Source organism: Geotrypetes seraphini, chromosome 1 (assembly GCF_902459505.1).
Source record: "Geotrypetes seraphini chromosome 1, aGeoSer1.1, whole genome shotgun sequence".
In the NCBI taxonomy this organism is placed as follows: Eukaryota; Metazoa; Chordata; class Amphibia; order Gymnophiona; family Dermophiidae; genus Geotrypetes; species Geotrypetes seraphini.
Window position 1 is genome coordinate 96,693,145 of NC_047084.1, and position 20,219 is coordinate 96,713,363.

The window sequence follows — 20,219 nt, forward strand, 5'->3', positions numbered from 1 at the left end:
GAAAGAAAAAGGGGGGGGGGGACCTTTGCACACATTGATTGGCAGTTTTATGAGCTGGGTGGTCGGGCTGTACTTCAGCAGTCTTGATAGTTAAAATGAGAGGCAAAACCAGAACGCACGAAAAAGGCTGAGTTCAGTACTTAGGTTTTGATATTGCATATTTAGTCTTTTCATTTATTGAACGTCCTGAACGAATCAAAGCGCCGATCATTTGCGCTGGCCAGTTTCATCAGGGATTAAACTCAGGGTGACCGCAGTACGTTTAACCAGCCCAAATATTTGAGCAGTCTGAATTTTAGCGGATTTGATTATGTTAGTGAAGTGCTTTAGCGTCAAGTGGAAAGATGTGGCACTTTCACTATTAAAATTGTCTGTTCGTCCTTCTTTTTTTAAGGGTAGATTGTCATGCACTACAAACCCAACTTTTAGACAAAAGTATTAAATATTTTAGTACAGTAGGATTTTAAACTTTAAAGTCAGGGACTTTCGGGAGAGTTCAACTTGAATTTTTAGCAACATCCCACTCCTAGAAAATCTCTGTGGCTATGACGTCATTATTTGCTTATAATTCAACCAAAATCATAAAGAAAAATGGTACAAAAGGTACTAGGATATTGCAAATCTATTCTATCCCTTTAAAACCAAAACAAAAGCTAGTACATAAGCTAAATGCCACCTCTTTAAACGATAGCTCTTTTAATTTCCATTCTTGACTTTATAAGAAACTAACCCCCTTAATGGATCTTTATGCATACTTTTATAATTTTGCCAGCATGCCTTTGATTTCCTTTAAAATAATAATAATAAAAAATTAGGACTGTGGTCTCTAATCAATGTCTGTGTCTAAGCAAAAATGTGAGCTAGCCTCCTGCAACACAGCAGTTAAAATAATTGATGAGACTGGGCTGAATCCCGGGAGGGAGGGAAGGTGCTGATTCCAGCTCTTGCAGCGTCAGTGTTGCGTCAATTTCGGTTTCAACCACGTCTGGAGCCACAGCGCGCTCAGATGCTCAGAACAGCCTCAACAGGACGGGGGCTTATTGGAAGCACTGAGCTAGATCTACGCCAGCTAGCAAAGCATTTTCATACTTACTGTTTCCTGACGTGAAAATAAGGCGTTTGCTCTCTGGAAGAAAAAAAAAGAGGAGGCACCGCTGTTTCAATCCCCAGCAATCTGCTTTCAGCACCCTGGACAGCATAAAACACAATGGCTCCCATAGCAGCCAGCCGAGAGGAATTTGGTAAGTCCTTCCTTACGTTTATTTAACAAAACAAAAGACTGTTCCAAAACAATAGCAAGAAAACATGATATTAGGCTGCCATCTTTGTCATCTAATAAAGTGGCTCTGATTTTCCAGCAAATGTATGAGAGCACGTTACAAGATCTAACATTATTTTCCCTTGGTAAGACTACTTGAAATTGGACATCTTTGGGGGGTGTCTCTTGAAGTGGTCTCATCTTTCCATAGAAAAGTGCGTTATTTGACAGGTCTGTCTGTTAAAGGGTGTGCATTAAAGGCACGATTATCTTGTACATTCTAATAACTAAAACAATATAAATCCTATTATATTTGTATTATGCATGTTTCAGAGTTCAGTTGTTAAAATTTGAAATTATTGTCTTGCACTTTGATACCACACCATCAGTTCTCCTCATGAAAATAAGTAAGGAAAATCAATTATTTTATATAAGGATATTAATTTCATTTGAAAATGCTGTTCTGCTGAGCCACCACCCTCTTTGGGGCAGTTATCTGTATAGTCTGATAAATACTCAATAGGTGCATAAGAACAATTTTCATTTTATTCTGATAATATACTTTAGTATTAACATTGAACCCAATACTTGTAACAACCAGACCCAGAAATAACTTTTTGCAAAGTGTGATAGAAAAATGGTTCTGGTTTTTTTTTTTTTTTTTTTTCTAAATGTGACTTTCAGAAATGTAGTCATGTTGAAGCATCTGAATATCAAATATTTGTCATTTAGGAATTACAGAAATAATAATGACAGTTGCAAAATTAATATAGTGTTTTCTGTAGTATTGCTTCATGTCAGCACTCATGTACAGTAACTTAGTCTGGAATTTATACCAAAATCAGCTTTGTAAGCTTTCATAGTACATTGGAAAATGGTGACAGTATGAAAGAACTGTGTTGAGCTAGTTGCTAATTTCATCTGTGATGTCTTAGCGTTAGTCACAATGTTATTCATCATTTAGAATAATATTGATAGGGATTTTGACTATGGCACCGCTTCATGGTTGGTTGCATGGCTGGCATTCACGAGCTGTCAGAAAGAAAGCTCTCTGTGTACCTGCTGTCACAAAGTTTTCATCATTTCCATTAGATAGATCCTTTTCAAGATAAAATCATGCAGAATCGGTCATATGCATTTGAGAACCGAATGCATTTTTTCCCCCACTCCACATTTCTTAAAAACTGTCACCTTTAATTTAATTTCAAAGTCTTCTTGAGTATGTATCATTATTTTATTTATTTTTTTTTGCATTCATTTAGTAATGACTATTAACAGTATTGAGAACAAGCATTAGGGAAGAGACAGTGAGACAAAACTACCGTTACAAGGAATGAGTAAGCAGGCCTAACCTTTTACATGTTTTGGTTTTTAAAAAAAAATTTTATACTGTACTATCTGCTTGCTATTTCTGTTCTTCGTAAGTTTGTTCGTGGGCTACCACTTGCTAATTAGAGGAGTTCTACTGCTCTCGTTAAACCATGCACCAAAATTCATATAATTAACTCTCCAGAATTGTCACCTCATATTTTTTTTTTACTATGGTAACTTCATTGTAAAGCTATCGCCCATGCTGTCTCTGCTGCTGTCACTCTGAAATGCATTATATTAGTCTGGCAATGTAAAGTTTGCTCTCGCAAAAATTCATACAGAAATATGGTTAAATTAACACAGGCTTGCACACTCTGGATGTAACATCACGGGGAACAGGTTTTAAGTTATATTACTGTCCATCTAAGCCTTTCATAACCATTTGATCTTTGCTTCCTGTTCATAAGCATTCATGTAAAGGCAGGAAATAAGTTAGTATGTGTGATGAGACTGTTTTAAAAAATTAGATTTTTGTTCTAAGATCGAGAATTTGAATTTTATTATAGCGCCATTCATATTTTGGGTGTGGCATAAGGACAGGGAAAGAAGTGTTATTGCTTTGAGGATTAGAAGAATAACTTAAAAGCCTAGAAGAAATGGTTGACATATTTTTTTTTACTGGTAATTCATATCATCTTCCTATAAAACTTTCTATGATTCTGTTAACTTTAAAAAAAAAAATGTTATACACTGTCCCTTGAAAGTTTGAATACATAGTCATATGGATATCACAGAAAAATAAAATATTTCATCCAATGGAATCCAGGTTCTTTAATTTGTAGACTTGTCCGAAGAAATATGCAAAATATAATTACTTTTTACAGAACACTATAGAATCTTACATGAGACACATCCTATATGGACACAAAAATGGCTAGTTATGCCTTTGCAAAAACAAGCATACAACCTATATTAATTGTCTTTATTTTTAGTATTTATATATCACTTATAAGAACATAACATAAGAATAGCCTTACTGGGTCAGACCAATGGTCCATAAGCCCAGTAGCCCGTTCTCTTGGTAGCCAATCCAGGTCCCTAGTTCCTGACCAAAAACCAAGGAGTAGCAACATTCCGTACAGAATTCCAAAGAACAGCAAGATTCTGGAATCCCAAAAAGTAACAAAAAGATTCCGGAACCCCAAACAGTAGCAACATTCCATGCTACTGATCCAGGGCAAGCAGTGGCTCCCCCCCATCTCTTTCTCAATAACAGACCACGGGCTTTTCCTCCAGGAAAGTGTCCAAACCTATGTGGTTTACGTTCAGGTACTCAAGCATTTTCCCCCTACCTGTCCTGGTGAGCTTACATTCTATCTAATGTAGCTGGGGCAATGGGGGAGTAAGTGACTTGCCCAGGGTCGCAGGGAGCAGCGTGGTATTTGATCCCCACAGCCTCAGGGTGCGGAGACTGCAGCTCTAACCACTGTGCCACACATTCCCCACAATTAGCTAGAAATACCGTCATTCCAGCAGAAAGAAGTTTACACATCACGTGTTTTTATTCTCATTCTTATATGCCCTAGTAGTAGATTGCACATGAAATACCTTGGATATTGATCACGGGAACACATTCTCAAACTGAACCTCGTGCAGCTCCACAACTAACATAATAAATCATTGGCTTCCCTTTGTTTAGTAAACCTTCTACCTAAACCATGTAACACGGAGGAATGAAGTCACCCATTTTCTGCTTTATATAAAGGAGAAATTTATGGCAAATAATTATCGAGGCAGGCCAGTGATGGTTCCAGCCTTGAATCGTAATTAACGAAGGCTGTGCAAGACGATGTATAGAAATAAGTGGGATTTAAATGGGTATATAATAAAGCTGTTGGGGCCTGCACAGTTCTGGGATACGGAATGCACAAGCTATCTTGTTTCTTATTGCATGAGGCTTATAATCAAATAATAGAGATGCAGAGTTACTGACATTAAAGGAAAAGGTAGGGAAATGAGGGGGAGAGTGTGACAGTGTGGCTAAAGCCAGCCTGAGGTTGTGGGTTCAAACCCACACTGCTCCTTGTGCCCCTGGGCAAGTCACTTTAATACCCCCATTGCCCCAGGTACATTAGAGAGATTGTTTGCCCATGACATAACAAATTCATTTATATAACCACAGTAACCTCTCAGTTCAATGCAGTTAACCACAAACAGATTGTATAAGCCGAGTATATTATAATCACATTCAGAAGAATTTGTCAAATAAGCAGGTCTTTAGCATTTTTCTAAAGGAAAGATAGGAATTGGGGTTTGTTATCAGGATAGAAAAGGGTTTATATCCCATGATCCAGCTTGAAAAGATCAAATTCATTGGAAAAATCTTGTACATGCCACCTTTTCAAGTAGGAAATGCAAATAATCTAAAATGCCGAGAAAAACATTGTGGGCTCCTTTAACAAAGGTGCGTTAGGGCCTTAACGCGTGGAATAGCGGTGCGCTAAATTGCCACGCACGCTAGCCGCTACCGCCTCCTTTTAAGCAGGTGATAATTTTTGGGCTAGTGTGCGCTAATCCGGTGCCCTTTCTGTTAGTAAATTTAAAGTAATCAATAATTTAATCAGATATAAGGCCAACGTCTTGTAGCAGGTGCAACCTAACTTGAGTAATATTCATGCCTCAACTGGGAGAGACGGGAAAAAATGCTTGAGTAAGGAGAATTAGTTATCTTCTCTCTAAGATGTCAGATGAGGGTCTTCGTTAATAAGTTATTTTTTTTTTCTCTAATCTAACTACTTTCACTTCGGTTATCGATTTTTATGTGAACCGAGTCAAGCTCCTTTTGGGGAGATGCCACGGAATATAAATCCAAGATTTAGCTTAGATTAGATTTAGATTTAACACCTCTTATACTAAGGTGTGCTAACCGATTAGCGCACGCTAAACGCTAATGCGTCCATAGACTAACATGCAAGCGTTAGCGTTTAGCGCGTGATAAATCGATTAGTGCACCTTAGTAAAAGAGGGTCTAAATAAGTAAATGAACATATTTGGATTATAATTACAACAGGAAAGAAAGGCAAGAAGCCCAAACCACCTACCATCATTTCTATCAGCCCTTCAATTCTATACTTTCTGAAACAAGCATTCATCCCTTTTCCAAAAGAAGTAATGCAGAGGGAGGAGTAGCCCCAATGGCTGGTGGAGTAGACTGGTACCAACAAGAACTGGGTTCAATTCCCACTGCCGCTCCGTGTGACTCTGTACAAGTCATGTAACCCTCCATTGTCCAAGGTGCAAAATAAGTACCTAGGGCAATGCAAAATCATTTTGATTGCATCCACAGAAAGACAGTATATCTAAACCTTATACTCTTCCTCCACCATCAACAACAATTAGCATTTCCAGACATGTGAAATATGCATAACACAGTCAGAACATAAACTGTCAATGCCTTAGCAAGCTTCGGAATATGAAGGACTTGCTGACGTGAAATTGGTTCATGTGATCAATGGACAATTTCTCTGTTATTATCTACACAATATACTGTATATTCTCATATCCTTCAACCATAGCTGTCTTCTCTATAAGAAAGATCATTAACAGGGAAGAAGGGATCGGGGAAAGGGACTGGGCCTTGTATACCGCCTTTTTTTGTAGTTTTACAACCAGACTCAAAGTGGTTTTTCATGCCTATCTGTCCCTGGTGGGCTTACAATCTGTCTAATGTACCCGGGGCAATGACTAGTGACTTGCCTAGGGTCTCACACATTTCAACCATGCATATATTTTCCTTAGAGACAATAAGTTCTCAATCTCTGCATCCCTGTTACGAGTTAACATCATAATTTCACAATCCAGGTTAGCAACACTGGGATATCTTTCTATCCGTCAAGAGCCCCATCGTTGCGTCAGTTACCTTGTAGACTCAAGAGCAATGTCAAAAGAGAAGAGATTCCGTCTTTATCCTTCCCACTCTTGAAAAGTACCCCTCTGTTTTCTGCAACAGAGAACTCAAGATATGTTGATGCCTTTGAGACTATAAAGCTCTGAACTCTTTCTCCTGTCAATATTCTCGACAGGATGCATGCAATGAGGCTAATAGTCACTAGCATTTTATGCCCAGTTAGAGCAAACTGGATGCTCAGACACATTTATGTTAGGTTAGCTTGGTTATTTAATATCGTATCCTTCACACTAAGCTCACATTACTAAATCTGGTCAGTCAAAGTCAACAGAATATCTTATCTGGTTAACATAGATTTGCTGTTTATATGGTCTGACGCGACTGTTGAACACTGGTGCTATCTGATTAAAGTTTTAGCCTGTCTGTGCCATACCTCTAATTCTTAGATACAAAAGCTGTTGATATAAAGCTATGGGGGCTCATTTAAAAAAAAAAAAAAAAAAAAAGACAGACGTCCAAAACATAACATAAGCTGGCACTTAGACGTCTTGCAAGTCAAAATGTCCAAGTGGGCATTTTTGAAACCGACATGCCAGACGTCTTTCTCGTTGCTTTGTCTCCAGTGCACCTACATCTTAAGGGGGTGTGTTAGAGGTATGTTTTGGATGGGCTTAGGACTCGGACGTTCTGCAGAGACAATCAAACTTTTAACAAAACGTTCCTTGGCATCATTTAGACATTTCAAGCAAGACCTGTTTTAAAAATGAATAATGGTCAAAAAGGGGCCCAAATTAACCCTATGACCCCTGGAGAGATTAAGGCATGACCCCTCCATCCCCTTACACTCCCAGTGGTCCCCGACCTCCTCCCACCACCCAATGATGTGAAAAAAATTAGTCCATTTCAGCCTGTTTTACAGCTTCAGATGGTTACACTGACAACTGAGCAGAGGAGCACTCTAGGGGGCAATGCAGTTCCAAGTACATGTGACATAGCAATATAGTAAATGACGGCAGATAAAGACCCGACTGGTCCATCCAATCTGCCCAACCATACCTGCTCTATAAATTAACCATTTAATTTAAATGGTCCTTTTTCTTAGATATTTCTGGGCCAGAAACCCAGAGCTTTGCCCGATAATGTGCGTTAGGTTTTATCTACTGGAGTCTACGTCAAAGCTGACTCCAGCCCGTCTAAACCACCCTAGCCATCACTATAACCTGCTTATATTGTATGGTGAGTTCTCCAAAATCCACCCAAAACCTACTGTGCCTACATAAAGATGACGCCGGCAGGCTTAAAGGCTATTGTGGTGGTGTACAGGTGGATACAGTAAGTTTTAGGTGGGTTTTAGAGGGTTCACCATACAATATACTGTAGTGTAAGCAGGGGTGTCAGGTGAAAAGCGCGCTGGGACAAAGATGCGCGCAGACAACTGAGCGCAACGCGGAGGCACGCGCCAAAGAAAATGACTGTTTTAAAGGGCTCCGACAGGGGGTGTGGGGGGAACCCCCCACTTTACTTTATACAGATCGTGCCGCATTGTTGGGGCATTGTGGGGGGGTTTGGGGAGTTGTAACCCCCCACATTTTACTGAAAATTTCACTTTTTCCCTAAAAAACAGGGAAACAGTTAAGTTTCCAGTATAATGAGGGCGGTTACAACCCCCCAAACCCCCCCACAATGCCCCAACAGCTGCCACGATCTGTATGAAGTAAAGTGTGGGGGGTTCCCCAACAAAACCCCCCATCGGAGCCCCTAAAAACACTCTTTTTCTTCGGCGCGCTTCCGTCTTGCGCTCAGTTGTCGGCGCGCGCCTTTGTCTTCGGCGGTTTTGTCTATGAACCGTAAGCAGGTTATAGAGGTGTGTTCCTGGGACTTTTAAATGTGACATTCACTGCAACACCCCTTAGAGTGCCCCTCTGCTCAGAATCGGTGGGACCAGTTTGCTAAGAATGCCGGCTGTTTGGATCTGTCAATGGCTTGTTACTCTACAATTTTTTTTTTTTATTTGGGCATCTTTGAATTCGAAAATGGCCCCAAAAGATTGACGTACTGAGAACCAAAACATCTAGATAGGCCATTAAAAAAATATGTTTTTTAAAGATATATGTCTCGCTGTTTTGAAAATGGGCGTTTTTCTCTACTGGATTTCTGTAAGTCTTTCCCTAAACGTCCGTGCTCAGTGTTCAAATCCAAGCTAAAGGCCCACTTTTTGGGAAACTGCTCTCAACTCTTAACTCCCCCCTCACTGCTTATCAGATACGTAGACCCACTATAACCTCCCCAACCCTGAAGTGTCCTGTCTGAATTAGATTGTAAGCTCTTCTGCGCAGGGACTGTCTATTGTATGTTAAAATGTACAGCGCTGCGTACGCCTGAAGTCATAATGCCGTTGTACAGGGCCATGGTGAGACCTCGTCTGGAGTACTGTGTGCAATTCTGGAGGCCACATTACAGTAAAGATGTGCGCGGAATTGAATCGGTTCAGCGGACGGCCACCAGGATGATCTCGGGGCTCAAGGGTCTCTCGTACGAAGAGAGACTGAACAAATTGCAGCTCTACACTCTCGAGGAACTTAGGGAGAGGGGAGACATGATCGAAACATTTAAGTACCTCACGGGACGTGTCGAAGTGGAAGATGATATTTTCTTTCTCAAGGGACCCTCGGCCACAAGAGGGCACCCGCTCAAACTCAGGGGCGGAAAATTTCATGGCGACACCAGAAAGTATTTCTTCACAGAGAGAGTGGTTGATCATTGGAACAAGCTTCCAGTGCAGGTGATCGAGGCAGACAGCGTGCCAGACTTTAAGAATAAATGGGATACCCATGTGGGATAAGGAAATTGGGTCATTAGGGCATAGACAGGGGGTGGGTAAGCAGAGTGGGCAGACTTGATGGGCTGTAGCCCTTTTCTGCCGTCATCTTCTATGTTTCTATTTTCTATGATGGGTCATTTGGCCTTTATCTGCCATCATGTTTCTATGTTTCTATAATCAGAAAGTTCTATGACATCACAATGCAGGTGTAAAGAGCCTTAGCCTAAAGGAAGAGGAGATGCAAATGTTAAGAGCCTTAGCCAATAGGGAGAGGAGGAGAGAGTGGCTGCTGCAGACACCAGAAAGTATTTCTTCACAGAGAGAGTGGTTGATCATTGGAACAAGCTTCCAGTGCAGGTGATCGAGGCAGACAGCGTGCCAGACTTTAAGAATAAATGGGATCCCCATGTGTGATCCCTACGAGGGTCAAGATAAGGAAATTGGGTCATTAGGGCAGAGACAGGGGGTGGGTAAGCAGAGTGGGCAGACTTGATGGGCTGTAGCCCTTTTCTGCCGTCATCTTCTATGTTTCTATGTTTCAGTGCTATAGAAATAATAAATAATAGTGGTAGTAGTCCTATTGCAAATGCCCCTCCACCCTTTCAAAATAAAAATGAATTTATTGATTTATTTCTGATTTTAACTAGAGAAATCTGAATATGATATTACAAATAAATCGCTCTTTTCTAAAACGTGGTATTTAAAATTACTAAATGGCATATGGGGCTCCTTTTACAAAGGCGCGCTAGCGGTTTTTAGCGCACGCTAAAATGCCCCGCGCGCTAGCCGCTATGCCTCCTTTTAAGCAGGCAGTCATTTTTGGGCTAGCGCGCGCTCTAGTGCACGCTAATCTTGTGCGTGCGCTAAAAACGTTAGTGCGCCTTAGTAAAAGGAGCCCATGGCATCTCTCAGATGTGCCCAGACAGGACAAACATACCCCGGGATGTGGAAATACTGTTTTGCCTATTTAATGGTAACACTGGGCTCCTTTTATCAAGGTGCGGAAGGCGGCTAACGCGCGGAATACCGCGCGTTCAACCGCCTGCCGCGCTAGTTGCTAATGCCTCCATTGACGAGGCGTTAGTTTTTTGGCGTGCCGCGGGGGTTTGCGCGTGATGAAATGTCAGACGCGCTAACCCCCCCGTAGCGCACCTTGATAAAAGGAGCCCACTGTGTGTAGTCTAACAATGCAAACGTCAGATGTCCTCGTTTATTAAGTAATTGGAAATGGGTAGGTGTCAGCCGGCGTCAGCACCTCGACTTCAATCCCTCCCCGCCGTTCTTCCCTCTTATGTTCTTTTTGCGAACGTTGTAGTTCTTGCCCCTCTCCTTATGTCTGGCGTATGTCCGTAAGTCAAGTAATTTGTTGTACTAACATTCCCTAGTATTGTCCATCTGTGTTAATTTTATATGATCATTCGAGGCTAGAGTTCTGGTCAAATTTGGTTGTATTTGTTTCCAAGCTTTATTTGGACTGATTCCAACCTACTTCTCTTCCCACTTTGAATTTTATAATCCAAACAAGAATACACGAAGCATGCCGCAGCAAGAGATTCTTGGGGGAAAAAAACACCCTTGCATTTCAGGCTAGCGTAATGAATTCATGTTGGAATGCTCTAATTCCTCAAGCTCAGTCTTATTATCTATCTCGAAAAATTCTTAAAACGTTTCTGTTTGAGAAATACTTGACTTAATTGTAATTGTATTTTCTGAGAAACATTTGATGCTATGCTTCTAATTCATTGTTCAACTGTTTTTGTTGTGAACCGCCTTGAACTGAAGGTTTGGCGGTATATAAGAATAAATTATTATTTGTTTTTATTGTATCTATTCTCTGTATTATTAGTATTGTACACCGCCTAGAAGCCTGATTGGATGGTATAAGAATTTTTTTTTTTTTTTTTAAATCTTTATTGAGTTTCTAAAGCTAACAAAAATGCAATACAATATCTATACAAATAATAGTAATCATATATGCACTTATAATCAATCAGAATCCATACAACATTATAAAAACCCCACCCAACCAACATTTTCATAAGGAACCATACAAAAGAAATACCCCCTCCCGCCCTCTCTTTAATGAACTTGAAACTTCTGACAATTTTCTGCACCAATAATGGGATGAGAAGGATAACACTCAGTAGGTTCTCATTCCAGTCTAAGATGTTCTGTTTTCTTTTTGTATAAGAAGAATATGGCATACTCATGTTGTTGATGAGTCCCAAGTGTGCTACTAGAACAGGAGTGAGCTTCTTTTTTCTTTTCTCTAGCTTAGTGCCATCCTGTGCATTTTTTTTTTTTTTTGCGTTCCGCTCACTAATGTGTGTCTCTGGGTACCTTTCAGATTTATTTATGAGGGGCCGCTAAAAAGTTCTCAGCCCAACCAAGAAGAGAATCATGTGGAGCCATGAAACTTAAAAGTTATTCCACACTTCTCTTGACACTTTTTGTTTCAATGAGGCAAATGCATCTAATGAGTGGCTAGAAGCACAGGGAAACCAAGCCACTGTGACATCACCGATGAGGTTGGCTCTTAGGCATTGGTGGAATGAGGCATTATGACATCACCATACGAAGGGACACTGATAAGTTCTCAGCCCAGCCAAGAAGAGAATGATGTGGAGCCATGAAACTTACAAGTTATTCCACACTTTTCTTGTCACTTTTTGTTTCAGTCACATCAAATGAAATGAGAAGAGTGGAATAACTTGTAAGAATACAGGAATAGCCTTAATGGATAGGACCAATGGTCCATTTAGCCCAATATCCCGTCTTCACGGAGGCCAATGCAAGTCACAAGTACCTGGCAAAAACCCAAATAGTAGCAGCATTCCATGCCACCAATCCAGGGCGAGCAGTGGCTTCTCCCATGTCTGTCTCAAGAGCAGTTTATGGACTTTTCCTCCAGGAATTTGTCCAAACTTTTTTTTCTTTTTTGTAACTAGCTACATTAACTGCTCTTACCACATCCTCTCTGCCTCTAAAACATATATATGGCAAGAAGGTCTAGTTCTGAATACTGGTTGTCAGGAAGCTGGGCCCGTGGCTGCTCACTGGTTTGGCCAAGGGTCTTGGAGCAGAAGGGAGATGTGAACTGCCCCAGGTAGTGCCTGTGGAAAGGATGGAATAGGCTTCCTTTAGAACCATTCACCCTCACAGCCAACGCGTACTGGAGGTCAGCGTGGGAGAGAAGTAGAAAGAGGAATTTTTGATGTGGCCATTGGGGGGGGGGGGCCAAAAGGCCTAGCATCCAAACACCTGGTGGCTAAAAGTCCAGTGCCCTAACTGTGGTGCTGAAATGGTGGCACCAAAATGGCACTGCCCAGAAACCCAACTTTGGACCTACCGTGTCCAAGTAGTTATCCAGGTGTCAGTGCAGAATATAGCTTTGTATCCAGACCTATCAGTGCCCTGTGATGAATATCTGAGTTGGTGCTTTAAAGCAGTGCTTCTCAACCCAGACCACGGGGCTCACCCAATAAGTCAGGTTTTCAGGAAATCCCAAGCATGACATAGATTTGTACGCACTGTCTCCTTGCTATGCAACTGCAATATGTCTCAACACTGAAATAAGGGGTCCTTTTATTAAGGCATGCTAACGGATTTAGTGCACGCTAAAGATTAGCATATGTAAATGCTAAGGTGCCCATAGAATATAATGGATGCCTCAGCATTTAGTGTGCACTAATCTTTAGCATGCACTAAATCAGTTAGCACGCCTTAACAAAAAGGGCCCCTAAACGAATAAACAGGAGCGGAGGAACAACAACAACAAAAAAAGCAAATTCCACAAAGCTCCACTGCATTTCAACAGCTTCACTAGCGCCACTGCTGAGAAGCTTGAAATTTAAACAGAGGAAAAAAGCCTAAGATAGGAGAGAGCCAGTGTTAACTCGGCTCAACTCACCAGCATCATTGCCATTAAAAAAACCCAACCCTTTGGAAGGTTTAATCTGCTGCAGAAAAAGATTCAAAGCAACCAAGTGAGCATAACCTTAGCAAAAATAACCCCCACCCCCCTCCCCAGGTGGGCCCACATTTTGCGGCTGCGGGGCTATTGAATGCTGCAAACAAACAAAAACATGTATGTTTGATATATTGGTATATCATTTAAACGCCATGGCACCATGTTTAGAACGCTGGAGCTAACAGATGAAAGCAGCAGTATCATAGTGTGTAAAATCAGCATTGATTCTATCTGCAAATTATATATTAGGATAAGAAACATTGCATGTTTTTGTTTGCAGCGTTCAATAGCCCCGCAGCCCCGAAGAACTGGCGGTCGAGCCACGAAACACGGGCCCCTGGGGGGGGCATGGTTTTGCTAAGGTTGTGCTCACTTGGTTGCTTTCAATCTTTTTCTGCAGCAGATTTAGCGTTCCATAGGTTGGGGTTTTTTTTAATGCCTGTGCTGGTGATTTGAACTGAGTTAGCACTGGCTCTCTCCTTTCCAAGGCTTTTTCCTCTGTTTAATTTTCAGGCTTCTCAGCAGTGGCGCTAGTGAAGTTGTTGACATTTGGTGGAGTCGTTCAATGTAATTTACAATAATATGTCTTGCTTATTCATTGTGGATTTCCTAAAAAAAAAAAAAAACCCCAACAAAAACCCTCATTGGTTGGGTGAGGGTTCAGAAGCACTGCTTTAACAGAGTTTAAATATAATGGTCTCAAACTTTAACCGATCGAGACCCAACGCTCCATAAATCGGGCACATTGGATTCTGTCAGTCATTGATGTACTCCTGTCTACTAATGCAATGTAGGTACCACCCTGAAACTGTATCTATATATATAAAATCGGAGGTATGTATGTGTGTATGTGCCGCGATCACGCAAAAACGGCTTGACCGATTTGAATTTAACTTGGTATGCAGATCCCTCACTACCTGGGTTGATATGTTCTGGGGGTCTCGCGGCCCACCTGCACACGTGGGCGGAGCTACAAACAGAAAATCAGATTTCACCCATTCATGTCAATGGAAAAAATGTAAAAAGCTGCCATTCTCACTGTAAGTCAAAAACGGCTTGACCGATTTGAACGAAACTTGGTATGCAGATCCCTCACTACCTGGGGTGATATGTTCTGAGGGTCTCGCGGCCCACCTGCACATGTGGGCGGAGCTACAAACAGAAAATCAGATTTCACCCATTCATGTCAATGGAAAAAATGTAAAAAGCTGCCATTCTCACTGTAACTCAAAAACGGCTTGACCGATTTGAACGAAACTTGGTATGCAGATCCCTCACTACCTGGGGTGATATGTTCTGGGGGTCTCGCGGCCCACCTGCACATGTGGGCGGAGCTACAAACAGAAAATCAGATTTCACCCATTCATGTCAATGGAAAAAATGTAAAAAGCTGCCATTCTCACTGTAATTCAAAAACGGCTTGACCGATTTGAACGAAACTTGGTATACAGATCCCTCACTACCTGGGGTGATATGTTCTGGGGGTCTCACGGCCCACAACTCTATGTTGCTTGCTCAAGAGTGGGTTCACCCAAGAATTTATATGTTCTTGCTCCTGGAGGTGAAACTAAAATTGTTGTTTATAATCACGTTTTGCGTTAGTTGTATTGTATTCATTTTGTCAAATATTTCACATTATAATTTTAATATTGTACTTTTTATTAATCTGTAAAAAAATAATTTCATTCACCACTATAAAGTATCTTTATTTGAATCCATTTACAGTGTTATTGCTATAATTAAATACCCGTGCAACGCCGGGGCATCAGCTAGTAGCTTGTATAATCTTAGATTCACTAAAGCACATGTGTTCTTAGTCCCCCTTCTGAGACTCTGTAAGCTTGTACCGTATTTTTAATCACCCCCCACCCCCGGTACCTGGACGGCAGACGGCGAATCTCCCACGGTGCAGGGCAGCCGCAATCTCTTCGGCTTGCCCCTGCACCGCTTGCTCAGTGACTGACGTCAACTCTTGTGAGTCCCGCGAGAGCTGACGTCGGCCATTCAGTGGGCGGTGCAGGGGCTGCTCTGCACCGCTGGAGATTTGCCGTCCACCGTCCAGGGGGTTCCGAAAAAGGTACCTGTGGTGGGGTTGAGGGCAACCATAAAGCAAGAAGACCTGGTTCACAATAAAGGCAGCTGGTCTGTGCCCAACAGTACAGGTTCAAGATTAAGATGAGTTACGTAGGAGTGGCCTAGTGGTTGGAGCGGCTGCCTCCGCACCCTGAGTTTGTGAGTTCAAATCCCACTGCAGCTCCTTGTGACTCTGAGCAAGTCACCTGATACTTCATTGTCCCAGGTTCAAAATATGTACATTAACCACTTTGATTTTTTTAAACCACACAGTAAAAGCAGTATATAAGTCCCATCTCCTTTACCCTTATGGGAGCTGTTTCATGCTGTTCTCTAAAAGACAGCTTTACAATGGATACAGAACCCATGGATGAAAAGCAGAAGTGACGTGATCATGGAGGGCATAGAGAAAGTGGAGAGGGGCAGATACTTTCGAAAACTACAAGAACGAGAGGGCATTCAGAAAAGCTGAAAGGGGACAGATTCAAAACCAATGCTAGGAAGTTTTTCTTCACCCAGCGAGTGGTGGACACCTGGAATGAGCTTCCAGAGGGCGTGATAGGACAGAGTACGGTATTAGGGTTCAAGAAAGAATTGGATAATTTTATGACAGAAAAGGGGATAGAGGAGTATAGATAGAGGACTACTACACAGGTCCTGGACCTGTTGGGCCGCCGCGCGAGCGGACTGCTGGGCACGATGGACCTCAGGTCTGACCCAGCAGAGGCACTTCTTATGTTCTTATGACAGCCAGTATTTCAGAACATTATCACTCATGTCCTCTCATCTGACTTCACTTTCATTCACACATTATTTTTACTATAACTTTCCCAAATGTACATTATATGGTGCAACCGTGGTCATATGCACTCACATTCCAGTACTCACTGCCATCATACACGTACACAGGGGCAGCGGAATGCTGTCTTGTTTGGGGGGGGGGGCAAGGTGCTTCAATTTTAAATGATCGGACAGTCGCCGCGCAGCAAGAAGAAGGCCTGCCTCCGGAAGTCTTCATTCTACTTCCAGGGGCAGGCCTGCTCCTTGAAGCTGCATGGCAGTGGCTCCCTGATCATTTTAAGTTCAACCCTAGGGGTCGGGAGGGCAGGTGGTCACCAGTTTTGGGGGAGGCCATGGCCCCTGTGCCTATGCACGTACATAAAATGTATATTATCAAGATTGTAGCAGGTTTCCGGGTCTCGCCACGTCTGTTTAGAGCCGACGTTTCAGCCATCTTGCTGTGGCTTTTTGCAGGATATGCAGTGAGGTCTGCAGTGCGTCTTTATATGCAGTGGGTTCACAGAGGTGATTGAGAAGAGGGCAGTCTGTGGGTCAAGAAATTGGTGAGACTGGACGCACGATAGAGGAGAAGCTGATAGAGCACAAGAGACACCACAAGCTATGCAACACAGAAAAATCAGCTGTAGCCCTCCATGGCAGGGAACCTGGTCATACAATTAGATTTGAAAACTCAAAAGTCCTGGAAAAAGAAGACCACTGGTGGCCAAGAAGAAACAAAGAGGCAACAGAAATTGCAAGACACCCCATTAACTTCAATGCAGATAAAGGGCTTTCCATAAACAAAGCATGGCAACCTCTCATCCAAAAGAAACATAGGGCTCCTTTTACTAAGGTGCGCTATGCGTTTTAGCGTGCGTTAAATATTAGCATGTGGTAACCACGCGCTAAATGCTAACACGTGCATGTTAGTCTATCTAAGTGTTTTCCCTATCTATCCCAGCGGGCTCAGAATCTAACTATGGAATATGGGGCCATGGATGGTTAATTGACTTGCCCAGGGTCACAAGGAGCAGTGCTGGGACTGAACCTGAAATTTCAGAGTACTAAGGCAGCAGCTCTAACCACGAGGTCACTTGTTCACTGTGTAGGCCCTGGCCTCCTAATATTGCCAGCAGCCACATAACTCCTGGCTCTCCCAAGTTCTGCTACCTGCACTACGCCTCACCTGTCTACTTCCAACATGGCCAGTGAGTGCCGATAATCAGTGGAATCATCCAGTTACTTGCTGTTGAGTATCATGGCTAGGCAGGCACAAGCAATTTAAACAGGCAGGAGGGTTTGCCATCTAATTAAATCACTTTGCATATCAACCCAACTATTGGAAAAGAGAAGGCTGAGGGGAGATATGATTCAAGTGTACAAAATCCTGAGTGGAGTAGAAGGGGTACAAGTGGATGAATTTTTCACCGTCAAAAAACTACAAAGACTAGGGGGGACACTCGATGAAACTGCAGGGAAATACTTTTAAAACCAATAGGAGGAAAATATTTTTTTTTTCGCTCAGAGAATAGTTAAGCTCTGGAACGCATTGCTAGAGATAGTGGTAAAAGCGGATAGCGTAGCTGGTTTTAAGAAAGGTTTGGACAAATTCCAGGAGGAAAAGTCCATATTCTGTTAAGACATGGGGGAAGCCTCTGCATGCCCTGGATCAGTAGCATGGAATGTTGCTACTCCTTGGGTTTTGGCCAGGTACTAGTGGCCTGGATTAGCCACTGTGAGGATGGGCTACTGGGCTTGATTAGTCTGACCCAGTAAGGCTATTCTTATGTTGTTATATTTTATATATATCTATACTTTCCCCTCTCTATTCACAGTGGTTAGGGGCAGAGCCGGCCCGCGAATATTAAAAAACCCACGAATAATATTTGGGCCGGTTCTGCCCCTAACCACTGCTTCCCCTGGCTATTTTAAGCCCTGAAAGCCCCCCCTTAAGCCTTACCTGGTTGTCTAGCGGGTTTTTAGGCAGGGGCGATCGTCCCACGCTCCTGCCCCGTGCAGATCGCTCACAGGAAATGGCTGCCTTGAGCGCCCATAATCTTTCAAGCCATTTCCTGTGAGCGATCTGCACGGGGCAGGAGCGTGGGAAGATCGCTCCTGCCCCGAAAACCCGCTAGACCACCAGGTAAGGCTTAAGGGGATGGGGGTGGGGGTGGCTTACAGGGCTTAAAATAGCCTTGAAAAAATGAAAAAGCATTTTTTGTTTTAAAAACCGTGAATAATCGAATCCGTAAATACGGAAACCGCGAATAAGGAGGGGGAAGTGTATATTTATAAGGCTTGATAATCACAACTAGAAATTTCATACCCTTTTGGTTTTCTTTTACTGCAAAAGGAATCTGCATCTGAATTGAGTCCCCAGTCATTAGTAGCGGTATAGAAGCACTCAATAATCAATATCTCACTGAGACTAGCAGATGACATGAAATGTAATGCAGCCTATAGAGCCCAGCTCATGCATTTTTGTTTTGTAGAGTTTGCAATATTTTTTTCAATAGATAAATTCTCTTGCTTCTTATTAAAGTTGATATTATGTTAACACCTTATTAATATTTATTTTCTTACAGAAGAAATTCCTACCGTTGTCGGGATCTTCAGTGCATTTGGCCTCGTGTTCACTGTTTCGTTGTTTGCTTGGATCTGCTGCCAGCGCAAATCTACAAAATCCAACAAGACCCCTCCCTACAAGTTTGTACACGTGCTGAAAGGAGTTGATATTTATCCTGAGAACCTAAACAGCAAGAAGAAATTTGGAACGGATGAAAAACAGCAGAAATCCGAGATACCAAAAAACTCTCTTCATCTTGATCTAGAAAAAAGAGATCTAAATGGCAAACTTCCCCAAAACGGACCTCAAGGTTCAGAATTCTTTGGAGCCTGAGAACTTTTCTCAAAAGCATTTCCCTGAAAAGGAGAGTGACTGTGTATCATTGGAGAGCATAACATCTAGCACGTCATTATCTTCTGTAGATAAGCCCGATAAATTGGGCACCCTCTTCTTCTCCTTAGAATACAACTTTGAGAAGAAAGCTTTTGTAGTAAACATCAAAGAGGCTAGAGGTTTGCCAGCCATGGATGAGCAGTCCATGACCTCTGATCCATATATAAAAATGACAATTTTACCAGAAAAGAAGCACAAAGTCAAAACCAGAGTGCTGAGAAAGACCTTAGATCCAGCTTTCGATGAGACCTTTACGTTTTATGGAATTCCATACAATCAAGTGCAGGACCTGGTGCTCCACTTCATGATCTTGAGTTTTGACAGGTTTTCAAGAGATGATGTCATTGGAGAAGTCCAGATCCCTCTGTTGGGAATTGAACTATCAGATGGAAGAGTCCTCATGAATCGAGAAATCACCAAAAGAACCGTCAAGGTAATATGTTTTTTATTTTCTCTTTCTGAAAATGCATTTAACTACGGAATGTCATGAGTCCAGTAACATAAAAAAAAATATATTATATGATTTCAGCTGAATAATAAGATAAGGTGCAACAGTTCCGTGTGCCATGGACTATTCAAACAGATGTGAACGTGAAATGAATATGAGCAATGCACACTTATTAGGTTTTATTTTATAATGCTGTATTATGTTCATCGTAATCACATAGTCAGTGAATATACATCAATCCACGAAGTATCAGAAATTAAATAACATTCACCCAAGGAATTCTTTACCCCTAGCATGTGAATCAATAAGGCCTAAGGCCTTTTCCCCCCCATTTTATCTCCATAGGAGGAAAAAAAACTAGTGAATTAAGCAGATTATAATTCATACATAATGGAATATTTGCTATCGCATATGGCATAACTTGAGTTATTATATTTTGACTGGTGTACAGTGAATACTTTGAAAAGGCAAATCTAATTGCCCGGAGCAAATATAATTTACATATTTAATTTATGTCCTGGGCTTGGAAAAAGTGACTTCAGCAATACTGTAGTGCTTTTATATGAAACGGCTTTTATTTGTGAAGAATTGGTTATGTTGAGTTGGTTTCTTTCAATCCTGAAAAAAACCCCTGCAGTTTCTTTATTAATCACATCGTCTTAATGTCTATTATTTTTCAGAATAGCAGATGA

General features: G+C 41.8%; 1 protein-coding gene across 1 annotated transcript in view; it reads left to right on the top strand.

Annotated features, from left to right (window-relative positions):
• SYT4 (synaptotagmin 4) overlaps nucleotides 1-20,219 on the top strand; it is an 88,139-nt gene that overhangs the window by 35,146 nt on the left and 32,774 nt on the right. Inside the window, 2 exon segments of the mRNA XM_033958097.1 lie at nucleotides 18,706-18,971; nucleotides 18,973-19,512. Coding sequence (XP_033813988.1) covers nucleotides 18,706-18,971; nucleotides 18,973-19,512 — 806 coding nt within the window.